We start from the raw sequence: 20,328 nt of genomic DNA, 5'->3' as shown, positions 1-20,328 counted from the left end.
ATGGTATAGTAGCTAAAGGCAGATGTATAGTAAAGACATTTTATTTTTTCTTGTTTTTTTTAAAAGATATTATTTATTTGAGAGAGCACATAGGAGTGGTAGGGGGAGGGGCAGAGGGAGAGGGAGAAGCATTTATTTTGGATGAACAGTAAAATTGATAAACATTTGGGAATGAGGATATATTCAGACTCTCCACTGAGCAGGGCTCAATCCCAGGACTGGAGATCAATGACCTGAGCTGAAGGCAGATGCCCAACCAACTGAGTCACCTAGGTGTCCTGTAAAGACGTTTTATTTTTATTTTTATTTTTATTTTTTAAGATTTCACTTATTTATTTGTCAGAGAGAGAGAGTGCAGCAGGCAGAGAGAGATGCAGGCTCCCTGCTGAGCAAGGAGCTCGATGCAGGACTCGATCCCAGGACCCTGGGATCATGACCTGAGCTGAAGGCAGATGCTTAACCGACTGAGCCACTCAGGCGTCCCTGTAAAGACATTTTAAATATGAAAATCTGTTCTATATTTATCACAGCATTGTTTACAATAGCCACAATATGGAAGCAACCCAAGTGTCCAGTGATAGATGAATGCATGTGTGCACACCCACATCCACCCTCCCCCCCCACACACAGTAGAATATTCTTCAGCCATAAAAAAGAATGAGATCTTGGCATTTGAAGCAACAATATGGATGGACCTAGAGGGCATTGTGCTAAGTGAAGTAAGTCAGAGAAAGACAATTACCATACGATTTCACTTATATGTGGAATCTAAAAAAACAAAGCAGGGGGTGCCTAGGTTGCTCGGTTGGTTAAGTGTCTGACTCTTGATCTCAGGTTGTGGGTTCAAGCCCTGCATTGGGCTCCATGGTGGGTGTGGAGCCTACTTAAAACAAACAAACAAATAAAACAAGTGAATAAGCAAACAAAAAGCAGAAACAGACCCATAAGTACAGAGAACAAACTGATGGTTACCAGAGTGGAAGGGGATGGGAAGATGGGCAAAATGGGTGAAGGGGAGAGGGAGATACAGGCTTTCAGTTAGGGAATAAAAGGAAATAAAAGGTACAGCATTGGGAATATAGTCACTGGTACTGTAATAGCATTATATGGTGACAGATGATAGCCACACTTGGGGGGGAGCATAACGTAATGAATAAACTTGTTGAATCACTATGTTGTACACCTGAAACTAATATAACACTGTGTCAATTATACTTCAATGAAAAAAAAACGTGGGGGCGCCTGGCTGGCTCAGTCAGTAGAGCATGCAACTCTTATCTCAGGGCTATGAGTTTAAGCCCCACGTCGGGCGTAGAGCCTACTTAAAAAACAGAAAGAAAGAAAAAAAACAGAAAGAAAAATAAAATAAGATAAAAACAGAGAGGGAAGCAAGCCATAAGGGACTCTTAAAAGTAGGAAACAAACTGAAGGTTGCTGGAGGGGTGGTGGGTGGGGAGATTGGGTAACTGGATAATGGGCATTAAGAAGAGCACTTGATGTAATGAGCACTGCATATATGCAACTCATGAATCACTAAATTATACCCCCAAAACTAATAATACACTATAGGTTAGCTAAATTGAATTTAAATAAAAAGTTTTAAAAAAAGAACATGTAAAATCTCTTAAAACTTAATAAGATAAAAGAATAAAATAGCAAAAAAATGAGACTGCATTTGCTGATGGGAATAATCCTGTGGATAGAGAAGTTGAAGATGTAAGAAAGAGGATAATTGAATGAGCAGTGTCTTTGGGGAGGCAAGAAGAAATGGGCTACAGTTCACAAGGGGAGAATTTGACTTCAGATAAGAAGAAAGGAAACTCATCCATTGTTAACAGGAGATAGAGAATATAGGTATAGATACAGGAAGTTGGTCAATGGGGTAGTGGGAAAATAAGGTGGTTCTCATTTAATTGCTTCTTTTCTCAGTGAAGTAAGAAATGAGGTTGTCAGATGAAAGTGAGAAGTGGGTAGGAAAGTTGGAGGACAGGGGAAGATGTGAAATAGTCCCTTCAGAAAGAATATGTCAAATGGATGAATAGAAGAGCTATATCTAGCCATTTAACCATTATTTAAAATGTTTCTATGAGAAAATGCATTCTTCGCTACAATGAGGGAGTCTAGAACACATTCTTACTCCTCACCAGTGTGTGTGTGTGTGTGTGTGTGTGTGTGTGTAAGTGTAAGTAAAGGGGGATAATGGTAGGAGGTAGTAATTTCCAGCTACAAGAAGCCATGTTAACTTTCTATACTTACGTAAGACAACCCCTTTAGGACTGAACAGTTGCTTCCCCCAAACATGGTGGGGGTGACCTCAGAGTCAGACTCCCTTGCTCCTTTCCTGCATATGGGTTAATTTTTTTTTTTAAGATTTTATTTATTTATCTGACAGAGAGAGGGAACACAAGCAGGGGGAGTGGGAGAGGGAGAAGCAGACTCCCTGCCGAGCAGGGAGCCCGACATGGGGCTTGATCCCAGGACCCTGGGATCACGACCCGAGCTGAAGGCAGACACTCAACGAACGACTGAGCCACCCAAGCGCCCCTTGCATATGGGTTAATTTGCTTTTAAGCTCAGTGTTCATAAATCCAGAGCAATCTATATTTCAAGACAGTTTCTTTAAGAAATAAAGAAATAAAATTATGTCAAGCCAAGTGAAAAGAAGACTTTGGAAGGGGAAGTTCATCATTGCTTTGCTTTTTTTTTTTTAATCTTCAGCAGATTTTATTATCTAGTTCTTAGGGAAATGTAAGAGTGGAGAAGAAAAATCTGCACAGGAGAGAAAAAGAGGATCTGGCAACCACGTTAGATTTCATGACTACCTTCAACAGACGTTTCTGTTTTCTGTGGTTGGCCAATTACTGATTGTAAAATTGTGAGTTCATTAATATTTGCCCTGCCCTGACTGGGAATAGTCACCCACATGGAAATGTAGCATGAAGACAAATTATATTCACTGTATACTTGTCTATAATAATATGATACACAAACTAACTACTGTGTCCATGTTAGCTCATTATGGAAACCAGCCCATTTGCTGATAGGCTTTTTGAGGACTATTTGTTCTGTCATTTCTGAGACCTACTTAGGGCCATTCCTAACTATCTAAAGTATCAAAATACTTTGAAAGCAAGCCATTGGTAATATAAGTATCAAGTTACTACTTCTTACTGACAAAGATAAGTGAAAAAAAAGAATCCATTAGTAGATAGTTGTAAAAAGTTTAATTCTTTTAGAACTTTGAAAGGCAAAGTTGATGCCCTTGTTTTCTTTTGAAAACAGGAGGTAAAAAGTTGATCTCAGGTAGCTAACATATTGAGGTTTACTGTATATATGTTAGGCACTGTGCTAAGCGCTTCATGCCCATTATCATTTACTCCTCCCAAGAACCTTGTGAAATAGGTCACTTTTTTTTTTAAGATTTTATTTATTTATTTGACAGAGTGAGAGAGAGAAAGAGCACAAGCAGGGGGAGTGGCAGGCAGAGGGAGAGGGAGAAGCAGACTCTTCCTAGGACCCTGGGATCACAACCTGAGCCGAAGGCAGATAGAAGCTTAACCGACTGAGCCACCCGGCACCCCAGTAGGTCACTATTTTTATTTTATAGCTGAGGACTCTAAGGTTTAGAGAGAAAAGGTACACAGGTGGAACCTGGGTGTTTTTTTTGTTTTTTGCTTTTTTTTTTAAGATTTTGTTTATTTATTTGACAGAGAGACACAGTGAGAGAGGGAACACAAGCAGAGGGAGTGGGAGAGGAAGAAGCAGTCTTCCCACGGAGCAGGGAGCCCAATGCGGGGCTCGATCCCAGGACCTGGGGATCATGACCTGAGCCGAAGGCAGATGTTTAACAACTGAGCCACCCAGGTGCCCCGGAACCTGGTTTTAAACCTGAGTTTGACCCCAAAGCCTTGTTCTTTCTATCACACCAGCTTGCTGTCCTTAAAAAGCCTGTTAGTGACCTTTGCAATATTATAGGACACATTTTTGCATGGGGTTGGGAGTTGGGAAGAGATCCTCCTTAGTCACCAGCAAGCGTTCACTAAAACCAAGTCATGCACTATCCTTCTGGTTCTGGTGGATTGGTGAACTTGCTTATAGTAGCGGACCAACCCTCCTGCCAAGGACGACTAGGAAAGGAGGATGAATAGGAAAAAACATCTGTTTGATGGTGTTGGAAAATACCAAGATAGCCAGGATTGAGGGATTGAGATCCCAGAGAGGAAGGTACAAAATGTGAGACTGACGGTCTAAGCTGCTTTCTCCTTAATGCATTTATCAGTTTGCAAGTGGCACAGGCTGAGAGCAGAGAAAGAGAACAGAAATTGACTGTTAAGAGGCTAAGGAGCTAAGCAGAGCTATTGGCAGTCTCACAGTGCTAGAGAAATACAAATTCAAGTGCATGGCCAACCAAGATGGCAGGGCTCTGGTAAAGGTCTTGGCTTCCAGTTGGGTCCTCTGAAGGACTACACTGAAGGACAGAATAAGGGTAGAACACATATAGACTAGTCTTACAAAAAACTAAATTCTAATTAGATTAAGGTGATGCAATTCTATTCTAATTGCTTGCCAGAAGTTTAAAGAAATCCTTTCTGAAAAAAGAAAAGTCCTTTCTGGAAGAAAATACCTCATGCAGAACCTCTACAATTTTCCCTGTACAGTGTCCATCATTCATTCAGAAGTTACCAAGCATAATAAAAGACAGGAAAAAACAGGCACTAAAGATTCACAGGTAATTCAGATATTGCAGTTATCAAACTTGGACTCTAAGATAATAGTGGTCAGTGATTAATATGCACAAAAAATAAGTGACAAGGTAGAGATTTTCTCCAGGGAACTAGAATATATATAATAATGAATCAAATGGAAATTCTAGAACTGGAAAACCTAACAGCAAATTAAGAATGCAGTAGGAAATTCAACAGCAGATCAAACAAAGCTAAAGAGAGGATTTATGATCTGGAAGATAGGTCTATAGAAAATACCTAGACTAAAGTTTGGAGAGAAAAGGATAGAAAACAGAAAAGAAAAAAAAAAAAAGAGGCCTATGAGATATAGTAAAGAGGTTTAACATACATATAAATGGAGTTCCGGAATGGGAGAAGAGACAAAATGAAGCAGGAACAATATTTGAAGAGATTAGTAACTGAATTTTTTTTTTCAAAATTTATGAAATATTTCAATTCAAGAAGCTCTATAAACCCAAGCAGGATAAATTCAAAGAAAAACATACATTTTAATAAAACTGCTCAAAATCAAAGACAGATTACAAACAGACAAAGGGGTTATTATCTCTCAGAGATGAAGGTAAAGACATTTCCAAGCAAATAAAAATTGATAAAATTTGTTGCCAGCATTTAAAAAATTATAAAAAGGCAGGATTATGGTTCTCAACAGCATCATGGAATATAGGAAGGAATAAGTAACAGTGAAAAAGGTAGATATGTGGGTAAATTAAATAAATATTGACTGTATAAAACAATAATAATGCTTTATGGGTTTAAAATACATGTAGAATTGGGGCGCCTGGGTGGCTCAGCCGTTAGGCGTCTGCCTTCGGCTCGGGTCATGATCCCAGGGTCCTGGGATCGAGCCCCGCATCGGGCTCTCTGCTCAGCAGGGAGCCTGCTTCTCCCTCTCCTGCTCCCTCTGCTTGTGCTCTATCTCTCTCTGTCAAATAAATAAATAAAATCTTTAAAAACAAAGAAGAAAAGTAATTATATGTTGCTTTTAAGAAACATATCTTACATATGAGGACACAGAAAAAAGTAGAACCTAAAAATATAGGAAAAGATATAGCGAGCAAACATTAACACAAAGAAGCTGATGTAGCTATGCTGACATCAGAAAAAGAAGACTTTAAGGCAAGAAACTGTGAAAGAAATTGAATCTGTAATTAAAATCTTCTCTTAAAGAAAATCCATGCCAAGATGACTTCACAGTGAGCAAATTTTCCCAAATATTTGAGGAGGTAATAACATTAATGATATAAAACATCTCAGAGGACAAAAAGCAGGAAAACATTTCCCAATTTATTTTATGATTTCAGTAATCTTGGTCCACTGTGGAGTTCCCCTTGGCTATTCTGTATGGCTTAGAACTAGAGTTTACCTCATACCTTTAATATGCTTACAGTTCCTCAACAGATATTTACCACATGTCATATTTTGTTCTCTTTACTCAGTTCAGCAGATATACCCCATGGCAAAAATGATTCAGTGACACTAAATTATTCTCCCTCATATGTACGCTGGCCAACTAGCATAGAACAGTATTCCAGAAAAGAGAGATTTTTGCTGAAAGAATAGCTTCTTCCCCATTCCCTACACTGCAAACTGATAACAGTAAGATTTAAGTTAATTTGTCTGTTTGCTTGTTTTTCTCCTACAGACTCCATTAATAATATACCTCTTTCATTTCCTGATTGACTATGCTGAATTGGTATTTATGGTAAGTAACCTTCCACATAAAGTCAATATGTGTATATCTTTAGAGTCTTTTATCTTTTTTTTTTTAAGATTTTATTTATTTGTCAGAGAGAGAGAGCACAAGCAGGGGAGAGGCAGAGGCAGAGGGAGAAGCAGGCTCCCTGCTGAGCAAGGAGCCCGATGTGGGACTCGATCCCAGGACACTGGGATCATGACCCAGGCCAAAGGCAGCCGCTTAACCGACTGAGCCACCCAGGCGTCCCCCTAGAGTCTTTTATCTTAAGAAAAATATCTTTTAGGAGCTTAGGACTCTCTGAGAGTATAAAAGCAAAAACCTATCCTTAATTTGAATTCAAGGAACTCTGATAGTATTTTGGAAGTACGGGGAGTAGTCTCTGACAGTTGACCAGTTCCAATTCCTTGTACTTGGTTTCTGGACTATGTAGTCTCAAACTTTGTAGCACCAAGATTCTATGATTGGTTTTAATTGTGGTGCCAGTGTAGAGGGCATCCTGAATTTCCTAAGCATTCTGCCAAGAGATTCCATGCAGTGGACATAGGCCTGATGAGACTCTCAGGAGCAATAACCTTCAAAGTTGAGTTGACAGGGTGGTTTTGAGAGAGAGTAATTTGATACACTTGCCTAGTGTAGGGTTGAAAATCTGGGTCAAGTAGGAGGCCCCCTGAAGTCTTCCTTAATCATTATAATGGCTGCTGTTTACTGAGGACTTACTTCATGCTAGGCACTTGACGTACATCAGGCCTGCAAAGCACTGGGTGTTATTCCTGTTTTACAGAAAACCTAAGTGACTTGCAATTAAAGAACAGATGTGGTACACCACGCTAACAAGCCTTGGTGGGTGCCAGTCCTCAGGGTTTTCTAGTCAAATCTCCCTGAAAGGCTTTATCTTTGGATGGTCAAAGTGCGAGTTGAGGTTCTGCCTGAGTTCATTACCAAATAGTCCACTACCATCCAAAAGCTGTAGGTCCTGGCAGCATTCCATCCCTCCTACACTAGTATTTCTCTTTCTCTTGACAGATAACTGATGCACTCACTGCTATTGCCCTGTATTTTGCAATCCAGGACTTCAATAAAGTTGTGGTAAGTAGTCAGTGGGTGGAGTTTTGGGGAGTCTTCTGGTCTCTGTTACTACAAAGAATCAAAGGTCATGTACTTAAGGATCCAACTGTTTAAAAATACTAAGTAGGAGTGAAGCTACTGGCCTGTTAAGCCAGCCCTGGAATGGTCAAACCCGAACCAAAGACAGCTTTACTAATAGATACAGAAAGGTCAGTTTCATCTGTGTAGCTTAATATCCATTCACTTGTGCAAGTTCAGACTTTCTGGAGCAGAGCTGAACTACAATAATATTAATGAGGACCCTTAAAAATCTTCTTTTCATGAATACAGCTTTTAACTGACTATGTTATGCCTATCTGAGGTAAAATTGGATTCCCAATGTAGTTTCTGTTACCCTGCAGAGAGCAATCTTACTTGGAAAATTTGGCATGTAGTAAATGCCTGTAGAAAGTATTGATGTAAACTTTAGTCTTAATCCCTATGTGATGGCCAAGGGGAATGGTATATTGTAACCATTTTCGTTTTCCTGGGTTCTGAGAGAGTTAACAGATTAACCATATGCACTATCCATGTAGTTATTTTAAAAATTGGCTGCAGTCCTCCTTGATTGGTTGGGAGCCACTGAGAAGATTTAGACCGGAGTGAGAGAAGGCTGCATCTCTTTGGTGTTGTCTCTTTATCGTTCATTTTCACTTCTGTTGCCAAGTAATGGAACCAGAAGTAGCAGTCTGCCTTTCTGTGGCACTGGTCATTAGTAACAAAGCTGGTGAATTCTAGAATTATGGACCTCAAAGAGACTTATAAGATTCTTAGATTGGGAATTTTTAACTTGGGGTCCGTTTATAGGCTTAACAGGCCTATAAAACCCTTGAAGTAGGGTCACCTGGCTGGCTTAGTCGGTAGAGCTTGTGACTGTCCATCTGAGGGTTGTGAGTTCAAGCCCCACAGTGGGTGTAGAAATTAGTTTTAAAAAAAAAGAACTACATTTTAGAGACTTATCACTAAGACCCAGTGAGTGTACATCTTAAACCAGTGGAGCATTTGGGTCAACATAGATAAACCTAAGGGCATTATGCTAACTGAAGTCAGACAAAGACCAATGCCATATGATCTTACTTACACGTGGAATCTTAAAAAGTCAACCTGGGGGGTGCCTGAGTGGCACAGTTAGTTAAATGTCTGGCTCCTAGTTTCCATTCAGGTCCTGATCTCAGGCTCATGAGATCGAGTTTTGCGTCGGCACATGCTCAGTTCAGAGTCTGCTTAAGACTCTCTTCCTCTGCCCCTCCCCTGCCACACTCACACGAGTGTGCACTCCCTCCCTCTCTCTCTCAAATAAATCTTAAAAAAAAAAAAAAAAGTCAAACTGGGGAACCTGACTGGCTTGGTTGGTAGAGCATGCCACTCTTGATCTTGGGGAAGTGAGTTCAAGTCCCACATTGGGTGTAGAGCTTACTTTAAAATAAATAAATAAGGGGCGCCTGGGTGGCTCAGTCATTAAGCGTCTGCCTTTGGCTCAGGTCATGATCCCAGGGTCCTGGGATCCAGCCCCGCATTGGGCTCCCTGCTCCTCAGGAAGCCTGCTTCTCCCTCTCCCACCCCCTCTGCTTGTGTTCCCTCTCTCGCTATGTCTCTCTCTGTCAAATAAATAAATAAAATCTTTTAAATAAATAAATAAGTCAAACTCACAGAAACAGTATATTGCTGGTTGCCCAGGGGGTGCATTTGGGGGTGGGGGAAATGGGAAGATGTTGGTCAAAGGGTACAAACTTCCAGTTATAAGATGAGTAAGTTCTAGATATCTAATATATGGCATGGTGATTATAGTTAATACTGTATACTTGAAAGTTGCTAAAAGAGTTATCTTAGGGGGCGCCTGGGTGGCTCAGTCGTTAAGCGTCTGCCTTCTGCTCAGGTCATGATCCCGGGATCCTGGGATTGAGCCCCGCATCGGGCCCCTGCTTCTCCCTCTCCTGCTCCCCCTGCTTGTGTTCCCTCTCTCGCTGTGTCTCTGTCAAATAAATAAAATCTTAAAAAAAAAAAAAAAAGAGTTATCTTAGGGGTGCCTGGGTGGCTCAGCCGGTTAAGCATCTGCCTTTGGCCCAGGTCATGGTCTCCTCACAAGCTGAGGAATGCAGAGATAAATTAGCTCCACCCTGGAGATTTTTTTTTAATTCAAAAATTTCTATTGAAATATAACATGCATATGGAAAAGCACACAAGCATCTGTGTATAAAGTGATTAATGATCACAGAGACAGTGCACCTAGGTAATTACCTTTTAGGCCACTTTTTTTTTTTTTTAAAGATTTTATTTATTTATTTGACAGAGACACAGCGACAGAGGGAACACAAGCAGGGGGAGTAGGAAAGAGAGAAACAGGCTTCCCGCGGAGCAGGGACCCCAATGCGGGGCTCGATTCTAGGACCCTGGGATCATGATCTGAGCCGAAGGCAGACGGTCAATGACAGCCACCCAGGAGCCCCCTTTTAGGCCACTTTTAACCTCTCCTATGGCAGCTTTATTTTTTTTATTTTTATTTATTTTTTAAAGATTTTATTTATTTGACAGAGAGAGACACAGTGAGAGAGGGAACACAAGCAGGGGGGGAGAGGGAGAAGCAGATTCCCCGCTGAGCAGGGAGCCCAAAGCGGGGCTCGATCCCAGGACCCTGGGATCATGACCTGAGCCAAAGGCCGATGCTTAACTGACTGAGCCACTCAGATGCCCCATCCTGTGGTAGCTTTATTTTTTATTTTATTTTTTTAAAGATTTTATTTATTTATTTAACAGAGAGAGATTCAGTGAGATAGGGAACGCAAGTAGGGAGAGGGGGAGAGGGAGAAGCAGGCTTCCTCCCGAGCATGGAGCCTGATGCTGGGTTCTATTATGACCTGAGCCGAAGGCAGATGCTCAACGACTGAGCCACCCAGGCGCCCCCTGTGGTAGCTTTAAATCTCCTCATTGTCAAGGCTGCTGAATATATCTAGAAATATTTATCTTTGGATTTTAAATTGTAGGCTTTAACCTCATTTATTTTTATACTTTTAATATTTTCTTGGTGTGTGTGTGTGTTCACTTTTCCTTAGACTTTTAGCCATTTTCCTGTCTCTAACTGGATCCAATAGGGATTTTTAAAAGGAATTTTTGTTCGTCAGGGAGCTGAGTCAATATTGGGCCTGTGAAGCCAGGCATAATGGGGGCTTTGCTGATGAGATTGGAGGAGACAAAAAGAGATGTAGCAGAGAATCTGGGGAATGCTGACCTGACTGCCCTTCTCTCCTGTAGACTCTCCTTTCATAAAATCTTCCTGTTTCAAAGTATTTTGGAAGATTAGGGTGACAAGGAAGTACTTTTCTTTGGTTGTTGGCACAGTGTCACCTCTGTGTAGGATCTACATGTGCCTGTTGAGCTGCCCCCATCTCCTCCTGTAGTCCTGCTGGCTGGCTTCCAGCCTGCGAATGGGTCTACATTCCCACCTGTCTCTCTGGCTTCTCCTGGATCAACTCCCTATTTCCTTTCAATAGCCTTCTTTGTGGGTCTCACCCCATCCAGGTGGCCACCTTTTTGCAGGAACTCCAGGACCCTTAAGCTAGCAGGGCCTCCTTCCTCTACCCCTGCTGCAGCTGTCCTCACTAAGTGCTTTGTCTGCGGAGCCAGCCCCTCTGATAAAAGCACCTTAGTTCATATATTGTCTGTTTAATTAAACAGCCCCACCTGTGAATGGTAGTGTAACTCTTAACTGATGATAATTCCCACTGTTGAACCTGAACTCTCAGAGATGATCAAAGGGAGGTTTTTGAAGTTTGTTCAGGTTTTCTGATTAAGCCTCTATTTAAATCTGTGCAAGAAGTCTGGGCTTACCTGTATTCCTGTGATAACTCCTCAATTTTCTTTTTCCTTTTTTTTTTTTTATCAGAGAGAGAGAGAGAGTGAGCACAAGCAGGGGGAGCGGCAGGCAGAGGGAGAAGCAGGCTCCCTGCTGAGCAAGGAGCCCGATGTGGGGTTTGATCCCAGGACTCTGGGATCATGACCTGAGCCGAAGGCAGCCGCTTAAGCGCTTGAGCCACCCAGGCGTCCCAACTCCTCGATTTTCTTTTGAACTGAAAAGCGAATCTTTAAAAATTTTTTAAAGCTTTCCATTTAAAAAAATTATGAAATATGTAAGACATGCAAAAATATGTAAAGAATAATACATACTGTGAACCTATTTCAGGTTCAAAAATAAAACATTACATGGGGCACCTGGGTGGCTCAGTTGGTTGAGTGTCCAACTCTTAGTTTCAGCTTAGGTCATGATCTTGGGGTTGTGGGATCGAGCCCTGTGTAGGGCTCTGCACTCTGGGGAGTCTGCTTGAGATTCTCTCCTTCTCCCTCTGCCCCTCCTCCCCCTCATGTTTGTGCACTCTCTCTCTCAAATAAATAAATAAAATAAAAAATAAATATATTACACATATACTCGCCTCTGAAATGTTCACCTCTTTATTCTCCTTCTCACACTGTAGTGGATTTAGTGTTTATTGTCCCCCCACAGGGCCTTAACTTTTGCTACTTTTGTATATATCCCTAAATAACACGTAGTATTATTTTGCATGCTTTTAACTTTGTGTAAATGGCATGATACAGTATGCGTTTTACACATGCCTTTTTCATCATTAACTCTTCTATCATGCCCAGTTAAGCACTCGCTACTCTGGCTCCCCTGTACTACTCTGTTTTATAATCAGTTGCAGCATTGATTTTATGCTCTTGAAATAAGATTCTCTGACCATTAAATCAGCAAAGCTCCCCATTTGGGGTTCAGAGGCTTTCCATCTATAATCTGACCCATGTTTGCTTATAGGGTTGACTAACTTTTCTTCATTCTGGAGCACACCCATGAACTTGCTGGGACACACCAGGGGAAGGCAAGAGCTTTCCGCCCCCATCTCACTCCCTCTAGACCAACCAGCTGCCCAGCCACACCCAGCCGTCCTCCTTCCTTCATCATGGCCATTCCCCACTTCCTCTGTGGGAGTCAAAAACTTCAAACAGGAGGGCTTGGAAGAAAACCTGGGATACTGTGACATTCAGGGGATCATTTTACTTTGTATGAAAATATTTCACTTTGCTGATGGAACTTTGGAGTCCTTAGGCCACTCATGATTACTTTTTTTTTTTTTTAAGATTTTATTAAAGAGAGAGAGAGAGCATGAGCAGGGGGAGGGGCAGAGGGAGAGGGAGAAGCAGACTCCCCGCTGAGCAGGGAGCCTCCATCTCAGGACTCTGGTCATGACCTAAGCCGAAGGCAGACACTTCACTGACTGAGCCACCCAGGCGCCCCAATGATATTTGTTCAGAATGGCTGAGAACCTTGCTTTGCCACTCAGTCATTCATTTAGCCATTCAGTAGATATTTACTGTTTGCTCACTGTACCAGGTCCTGGCAAATAAACATCATCCCTGCCCTCATGGAACTCATAGTCTAGTGAGGGAGACAGATATTAGTCACATAAATAAGAAAGTTGTAACCATGAACAGTGCTATGAAAGAATGTTATAGGGAGATTTTACCTACTGAGGGGGGTGAGTGTGTCTTCCTGAGGAAGAAATGATTCAACTGAGATCTAAAGGTGATGTGGGAGCTAACTAGGGAAAGAGAACAAGTTGTTCCAGGTCAAATGCAAAGGCCTGGGAGCATGAGGGTTACGGCATGTTCATGGTGCTAGAACCCAGAGAGTGAGAGGTGAGGGGACAGGTGGGGGTGAGGTGAGCCTGGACAGCTAGGGCCAGACCAGGTGGGGCCACGTGGGCCATGGAAGGACTGCTGTCTTCATTCTAAAATCAATGGGAAGTAATGTGTTTTGTCATTTCTTTTTTCCAGTTTAAAAAGCAGAAACTCCTCCTAGAACTAGACCAATATGCCCCAGATGTGGCCGAACTCATCCGAACCCCGATGGAAATGCGTTCCATCCCTCTAAAAGTGGCCCTGTTGTAAGTATTCTTTGACAAAACGGGGCTCAGTGCCAACAAACGCAAGGAAAATCTGATGAGACTTTCTCATGTTGTTTGTTGTATTTTTGGAGATTTGCAGTCTTAGTCATCAAGTACTTGCTGCAGTTCTGTTGCATGACTGGGGTTCTGGCCAGCAAAAGAGACAGAGCCATTCTGTTTCTGTTGGGACAAAGCCTCACACAGGGACATGCACAATCAACCCTTTACAAATGCTTTTTCATTCTATGCTGATCTGGGCTCCAGCCTACTTGTAACCAGTGTTTCAAAAAAAAAAAAAAAAAAAGTTCTTTAATTGTATATATGGATTGAATAAAATTCTGATCTTTATGTGGCCATTATTTTGAGCAGCTCCTATATTTCATGTACAATTAGTCCCCCATTTGTAGTTTAGAAAACTAGGCAAACAGACCCATCCCAGCTGGGACACCAGTATGGGAGAGTGGAACTTACTGAAGCTCTGTAAAAGATTTCTCGGGGAGTGCTCAGTGCTGCCAGTAAATTTAATTCTTTCAGGTTATTCCCATTTATATTCTGGAGATAGGCAAATGTGACAATTATTCAGTCAAACTAACAGTCACTGAATATTAATATACTAGCTTCAAAGGGATACACTGTAAATAAGACAGACAAGTTTCCTCATGGAAAAACCTGACCTTAGAACTTCAGAATTAGATGGGGCCTTGTGAGGGCAGTTTATTCAACCCTCTGCTTTGTGTTGAATCTCCTGTTCAGTGTTCCAAATAGGGGGCTGTGCAGCTTCTTCTTGAACATCACCTGCTATTTAGAAATGGCTTTTTTTCCCTCTCCCACCAAACAACTTTCATATCTATGTATTTCGGAAATATTGGCAGGAACTACCTAATAGAACCGGAGGTTTAGCAACATTATGAATCCCTTATGGACTCTTATATCTCCTGGGGATACTTTTATAATAGTGGCAGCCATTTCTTTAAGGGTTGTGTAACAGGCCTATCTGTAATTGTTGAAAAAAAATCACGAACAATTTCTGGGCCTTTGGTTTTAGAACTGCTGATCTTACAGCCCTGGGAGGTATTGGACTTAAGCTCTTTATTGGTGAATAATAATTATAATCTGTCCCTGACATGCTGGTATGTTTCTTCCTATCTAATAATCAGAATTATGTAACTGGTCTCCCTTTTCACTCTGTCTGCCAGGAAACTCAGAGCCAGATTTGAAGCTGATTAATACAGTGCTGTAGAAGACCCTTTGGTCTTTTTTCCCCTGGCCCTTATTTTTTTTCTATTTACGTTTTTCCTGGTCTTAATTTTTTATTTCTGTTTTTATTTTGCTATTAGCTTTTATTATCTGTTCTCATTTGAGCGGCCTCAAATCTTCTGTGGAAGCAGGATAGAAATAAATAAAATAATCATCCATTAGGACTATAAAATTTCCCTAATCAGCATTTTAAATTCATTTCTCAGTCCATTCCTTTCCACCTCAGAAAAAGACTAGGTTTTTCAGCTTAATTCCTTCCCAGTGGAAGTTCAAGATGCCCTGTGAAGTCCTGTGGCAACCAGCTTGTGGAATTCAGCAGATACTTACCCTGTCCTGAGGGTCTGGCTTGGTAGATACAGCTTGACTACCCAGAGGGCTAACCGCAAGCTGCTCTGGCCTCTTGGAGGAAAGGGAGGGTAGCCTGCATCAGAGCTTGGGAGCCTGATTGAGGAAAAATTACTTTCCTGGTTTTCAGAGATAACTGTAGCCATTCCTAAAATATATGACTCTGTGGGAATTGGTAAAATTTTATCATTTATGATATCTGAAGTAATAAAAAGAACATAGGCTTTCGAGCCAGAAAGTCCGGATTTTGAATGTATTGATTAGCTTATGAAACCCTGGGCAAGTTCCTCAACCACTGAGTCTCAGTTTCTCCATCAGAGGACTAATGGTGTTGCTAGTTTACTGGATCTCTGTGATGATATACCATGTAGCACAGAATAGGCAGTGAATGTTCAGCATCTTAGACTCATTGGTCCTAACCCCATTTCATTCTCTTTTACTTAAGAGAACTCATTTCTAAGAAGTTGCCTTCCCTTGAGTATGGTGTTAGTAAATCTCTTGAATTGCCTGCCTGTGGTGGCCAGGACTCCCTGGTGCTTTGACCGGGATTACTAATGCCAACATTGTATGTTTTTCCCCAGCTATCTCTTAAATCCCTACACCGTCTTGTCTTGTGTTGCCAAGTCTACCTGTGCCATCAACAACACCCTCATTGCTTTCTTCATTTTGACCACGATAAAAGGTAAGGCCCCAGAGGAAAGCGCAAAGGTCAGTCCCTGATTTGTGCAGGGTTTTGTAATACTTCTGCTGTGGATTTTTTTTTTAAAAGCAGTCCAACATTTAAGAATATATATTTTTAATTACACAAGTAACACAAGATTATTCTAGGAAATTTCGATAAGCTGAGAAAAAAATGAATTAAAAGATGCTGAAATTCTACAACTCAGAGAGTTATTGTTAACACAGTTGGAAAAAAATAAACAATGGGACGCCTGCTTGGCTCAGTCAGAAGAGCATGCGACACTTGATCTTGGGGTCGTGTGTTCAAGCCCCGAGCTGGATATAGAGATTATTTTTAAAAATAAAGTTTAAAAAACAAACAGAAAAACTGAGAAAAAGCTTATGAGAATAGCAGCCCTCAGCCTCTCTTCCCATCCCTAGTTCAACTTCGAAAGAACTACTTTCTGGCTTTTGCTGGTATTTACTTCCATATTTCTTTTTTAAGATTTTATTTATTTATTTATTAGAGAGAGATAGAGAAAGCACAAGCAGGGGGGAGGGGGAGAGGGAGAGGGAGAAGCAGGCTTCCCACTGAGCAGAGAGCCCGGTGCGGGACTCGATCCAGGACTCTGGGATCATGACCTGAGCCAAAGGCGGACGCTTAACCGACTGAGCCACCCAGGCTCTCCTACTTCCATATTTCTAAGTAAGATCTCATATTACTATTTCCTGAATTATAAATTTTAGACATTATTTATTGCATTCCCCTGATGGGAGATAAAGATTCAGCTCCTTTGTATCATCACTTCCCCTTTACCTAATTTTCTTAGAGAAGTTGTGTCACAGGTTTGATTAATCAGTAGTCAGTACCTATAGTTTATGACTCTGTATCCATTATTCATTGTTGGCAAAGTAGTAACTACTTTTTCTTTCTTGTATAACCTTTTCTTTTTCCTGGGGTTAATAATTATCTTTTTTTTTTTTTTTTTTTTTGCTTATTTTTTTGTTTTTGCTTAGTCTTTTTGTGACAATCCCTTTCCCCCAGCTGTTCTGCTAGACCTATCAAGTGCAGTTTTTAAAAAATGTTTAATGCATCAAACAGTGTATCAGTTCCATTATTTTTCTGAAGACCTCTCTCACACATCCTTCATCCTGCCCCAGTTCTGTCCTGGTTGTTTTCTGGGCCTGGTGCAAAGCTGTCATACTGGGACTTCCCTTTATAATTCTCCTGTGTCGTTTCCCTTTTTTCCTGGATTCCTTCTCTCCTTCATTGATTTTTTCCTCCGTTTTGCTAAAGTATTTCCTCTAGTAGTTTCCAAAAAAAAGGGTGTATGAGGGGCACTTGGCTGGCTCCGTCAGTAGAGCGTGCGACTCTTGATCTCGGGGTTGTAAGTTTGAACCCCATGTTGGGTGTAGAGATTACTTAAAAATAAAAATCTTAAAAAAAGGAGTAGGTGTATGAGATACATATTTTGAGTCATTCTTTGTCTGAAAAATGTCTTTATTCTAGTTTAGTACTAAATAGTTGGGACAAGGTATAGAATTCTAGACTGGAAAAACTTTTCCTTCAGAATTTTGAAGGCATTACTTCACTGTCTTCTATCTAGCATCCTGGTTGCTATGAAGCAGTTTGATGCCATTAAATGTAATCTAATGTTTTCTGAAAGATTTAGTGTTTTGAAATTTTATGACGCCATGTCTTGACATGGGTCTTTTTCCATTTATTATGCTGGGCACTTGGTAGGCCCTTTCAGTTTAGACACCAGTGTCCTTTAGTTCTAGAAGGTGTTCTTGAACTAGTTTTCAAATTCTATTTTCTCTGTCCTCTTGTTTGGGACATATATTGGATATTGGCCTTTCTTGACTGATCTAATTTGCATTTTATTTTCAGTGGACTTTTCCATCTTTTTTGGTGACTTTTGCTGGAACATTACTATGTTTTTATCTTCCAACTCTTCTACTGAATTTTTAAATTTTTAAATTTTTATATATATATATTTAAATCTGTTTTTATATTCTTATGTTTATTTTTAAATTAAACTCTATGCCCAATGTGGGGCTCGAACTCATGACCCCAAGATCAAGAGTTGCATGCACTACAGATGAGCCAGCCAGGTGCCCCAAATTCTTTAATTATATTTTGAAGTTCTTTCTTCATCTCCAGTTGTTTCTTTGAAGCATCCTATTATTATTTTATCACCACAATATCCTTCCCTTATCTCTTGAGTTTTTGTTGTTGTTTTTTTAGTTTCCATCAGTTCTACACATAGTCCCTTTGTCTTTCTGGCCCCCCCCCCACCTTTTTCTTTTCCTGTTTGATTTGGGTTCTGTCTTTCACATGGGAGGGTTTTCTCTTATTTATAATCTTTGGCTGTCTGTCTTCTACTTAAAACTGGCACTAACGTGTTCATTTGAGACCCTGTGAATGGGCAGAACCAGTCTTACTGAAAGGAGATCAGGCAGTGGGCTGGCCTTTTATCTTGAGGTATCCTTAAATGTCATTTATAGGTTTTCTTTTTCTCTGAAATGATTTAGGTTTTCTAAAGAAGAATCCGATGTCCTGCCTAAGGGTAATCAAGATGGAGTTTGGGTGGGATGGGGGGGCTCATGTGACCAACTGCTAGAGTTGAGAGAACAGGAACGGGTGATGTGGCTGATTGCAGTATAAAGGGTTTATGTAATCTCATTACACTTCCCCTCAACCCATTACTGTGCATAGTATCCTCTAGACCTGTGCCTCTTTAGTGAGTGTTCTCTAGAACTGTGGTCTCGGGGGGTGGAGTAGTAGGTGGAAAGATGGGGTATGTAGGGGTTGTCACTTGGCTGCACATAGATGAGATGTGACCTGGGGTTCTGACTGGTCTGTATACAAACTTTCAGCTTGATTTCCATCTCTGTACCCCACTTTCGATAGTACCTGATGTCTTCAAGGTGCTGAATTTCTTGGAAACTCTAGGGGGTGAGTTGGCCTGATTTTTATTGCTGCTCCTCTCTGCAGGCCATTAAACTGTAATTTCTTCCATGTTGCTCAGTCATTTATCCCTCTTCCACCTGTTTTATGTTTCCGCTATTGTATTAAACTTTATTTTGCTATAATCTCCTCTCCTTTTTGTTTAAGACAAGTTTTATTCCTTTATTGTCATTTTAGTGAGGTTTTTGGAGGGAGAGAGGATATACATGTGATCAATCTACCAGTTTTAACAGGAAGTCTCTTAGCATTTGGAGTATATATTTCCAGATTTTTTCCCCTCTTTTTTCTTTCAGACTTTTAAATACTGTTATTTAACTATTGTCACAAAAATGTTATTTAACAAACTACTCCAAAACTCAGTGGCTTAAAGCAACAATAAGCCTTTACTTGGTTCATATATCTGAAAGTCAGCTACGGATCAGCTGATCTAGGTTAGACTTGTCTAGGCAGTTTGTTGGTTTCATTGGGGGCTCATTCATGCATTAATGGCTGGCTGTAGTTGGCTAATCTAGGCTGGGCTCTTCTCCACATGTCTGTCATCCTCCTGGACCAGGGGACTAAATTAGGCATGGTCTTCTCATAGTGATAGCAGAGGTACAACTGTGAACAAGCCCGATCAGGCATGCACTTTTTAAGTTTCTGGTTGCATCACACATACTAACATCCTGCGGATCAGAACAACACATGGCTGAGCTTGTGGTGGAGACTTCCATCCTGTCCACAATGGGAGGACATTGCAAAGTTATATAACAAAGAGCCTAGACATAGGGAGGGGTGGAGAATTGGGGTCAATAATATAATCTACACATATATTAATAAACACCTAGCCATGTTTAATGGCTACATACTATTCTATTGTATGGATGAAATGTGTAGAAATTCTTTTTTTTTTTTAAGATTTTATTTATTTATTTGGCAGAGAGAGACACAGCGAGAGAGGGAACACAAGCAGGGGGAATGGGAGAGGGAAAAGCAGGCTTCCCACGGAGCAGGGAGCCCGATGTGGGGCTCGATCCCAGGACCCTGGGATCATGACCTGAGCCGAAGGCAGATGCTTAACGACTGAGCCACCCAGGCGCCCCTGAAACGTGTAGAAATTCTTTAACCAACTTCTACTATTAAATACTTAGCTAATTTTTTAGTTTTCAGCTATTTAAATAATACTACAGTTAATTTTCTATTGTATAGTAATTTCCACACCCATCTATAGTTATTTTCTTACAGTGAAGTCCTGGAAAGAGAATTATTGTATCACTGGGTGTGTACCTTCTTTAGGATTTCTGAAATTTGTTACTAAATTGCCTTCAAGAGTTTTACCAATTTATATTCCTGTAAGAAGTGTATGAGAGTCTTTATTTTGCTACCTTGTTGCTGAATAGTTTGCATACTCAGGAAATAAAGAATCAAAAGTTATATAGAGTTTACATTCACTTTCTAGGGTGGCATGGGAATGACTTAGGTCTTCATAAGACATTGTTTCTCTTGCAGTGGTTGTGGGTAGTCTTTCTGTAGGCTGTTTAATTTAACTTATTATCTGTGACTAGATATTGCATAACATGAATTTTCTTGTTCTGAAAATTGTGGTCATTTTGTTAGAAATGACTTTGAAATAGTGAA

At 40.7% G+C, this 20,328-nt stretch overlaps 1 protein-coding gene across 3 annotated transcripts in view; it reads left to right on the top strand.

Annotated features, from left to right (window-relative positions):
• The window catches only part of PIGU (phosphatidylinositol glycan anchor biosynthesis class U), an 87,723-nt gene that overhangs the window by 16,692 nt on the left and 50,703 nt on the right, over positions 1-20,328 (top strand). For 2 of the 3 annotated variants that reach the window (XM_045885636.3, XM_045885637.3), the window contains exons 3-6: positions 6,388-6,447; positions 7,465-7,527; positions 13,369-13,478; positions 15,662-15,762. In XM_045885636.3, the coding sequence (XP_045741592.1) occupies positions 6,388-6,447; positions 7,465-7,527; positions 13,369-13,478; positions 15,662-15,762 (334 nt within the window). The remainder of the gene's footprint in view (positions 1-6,387; positions 6,448-7,464; positions 7,528-13,368; positions 13,479-15,661; positions 15,763-20,328) is intronic. The other variant, XM_054510059.2, reaches the window with a different exon arrangement.

This window comes from Mirounga angustirostris, unplaced genomic scaffold (assembly GCF_029215605.1).
Source record: "Mirounga angustirostris isolate CCGP_5_RB_7025 unplaced genomic scaffold, mMirAng1.0.hap1 SCAF_10, whole genome shotgun sequence".
In the NCBI taxonomy this organism is placed as follows: Eukaryota; Metazoa; Chordata; class Mammalia; order Carnivora; family Phocidae; genus Mirounga; species Mirounga angustirostris.
The sequence above is the reverse complement of the archived record's forward strand: the minus strand, read 5'-3'. Positions and strand labels throughout refer to the sequence as shown.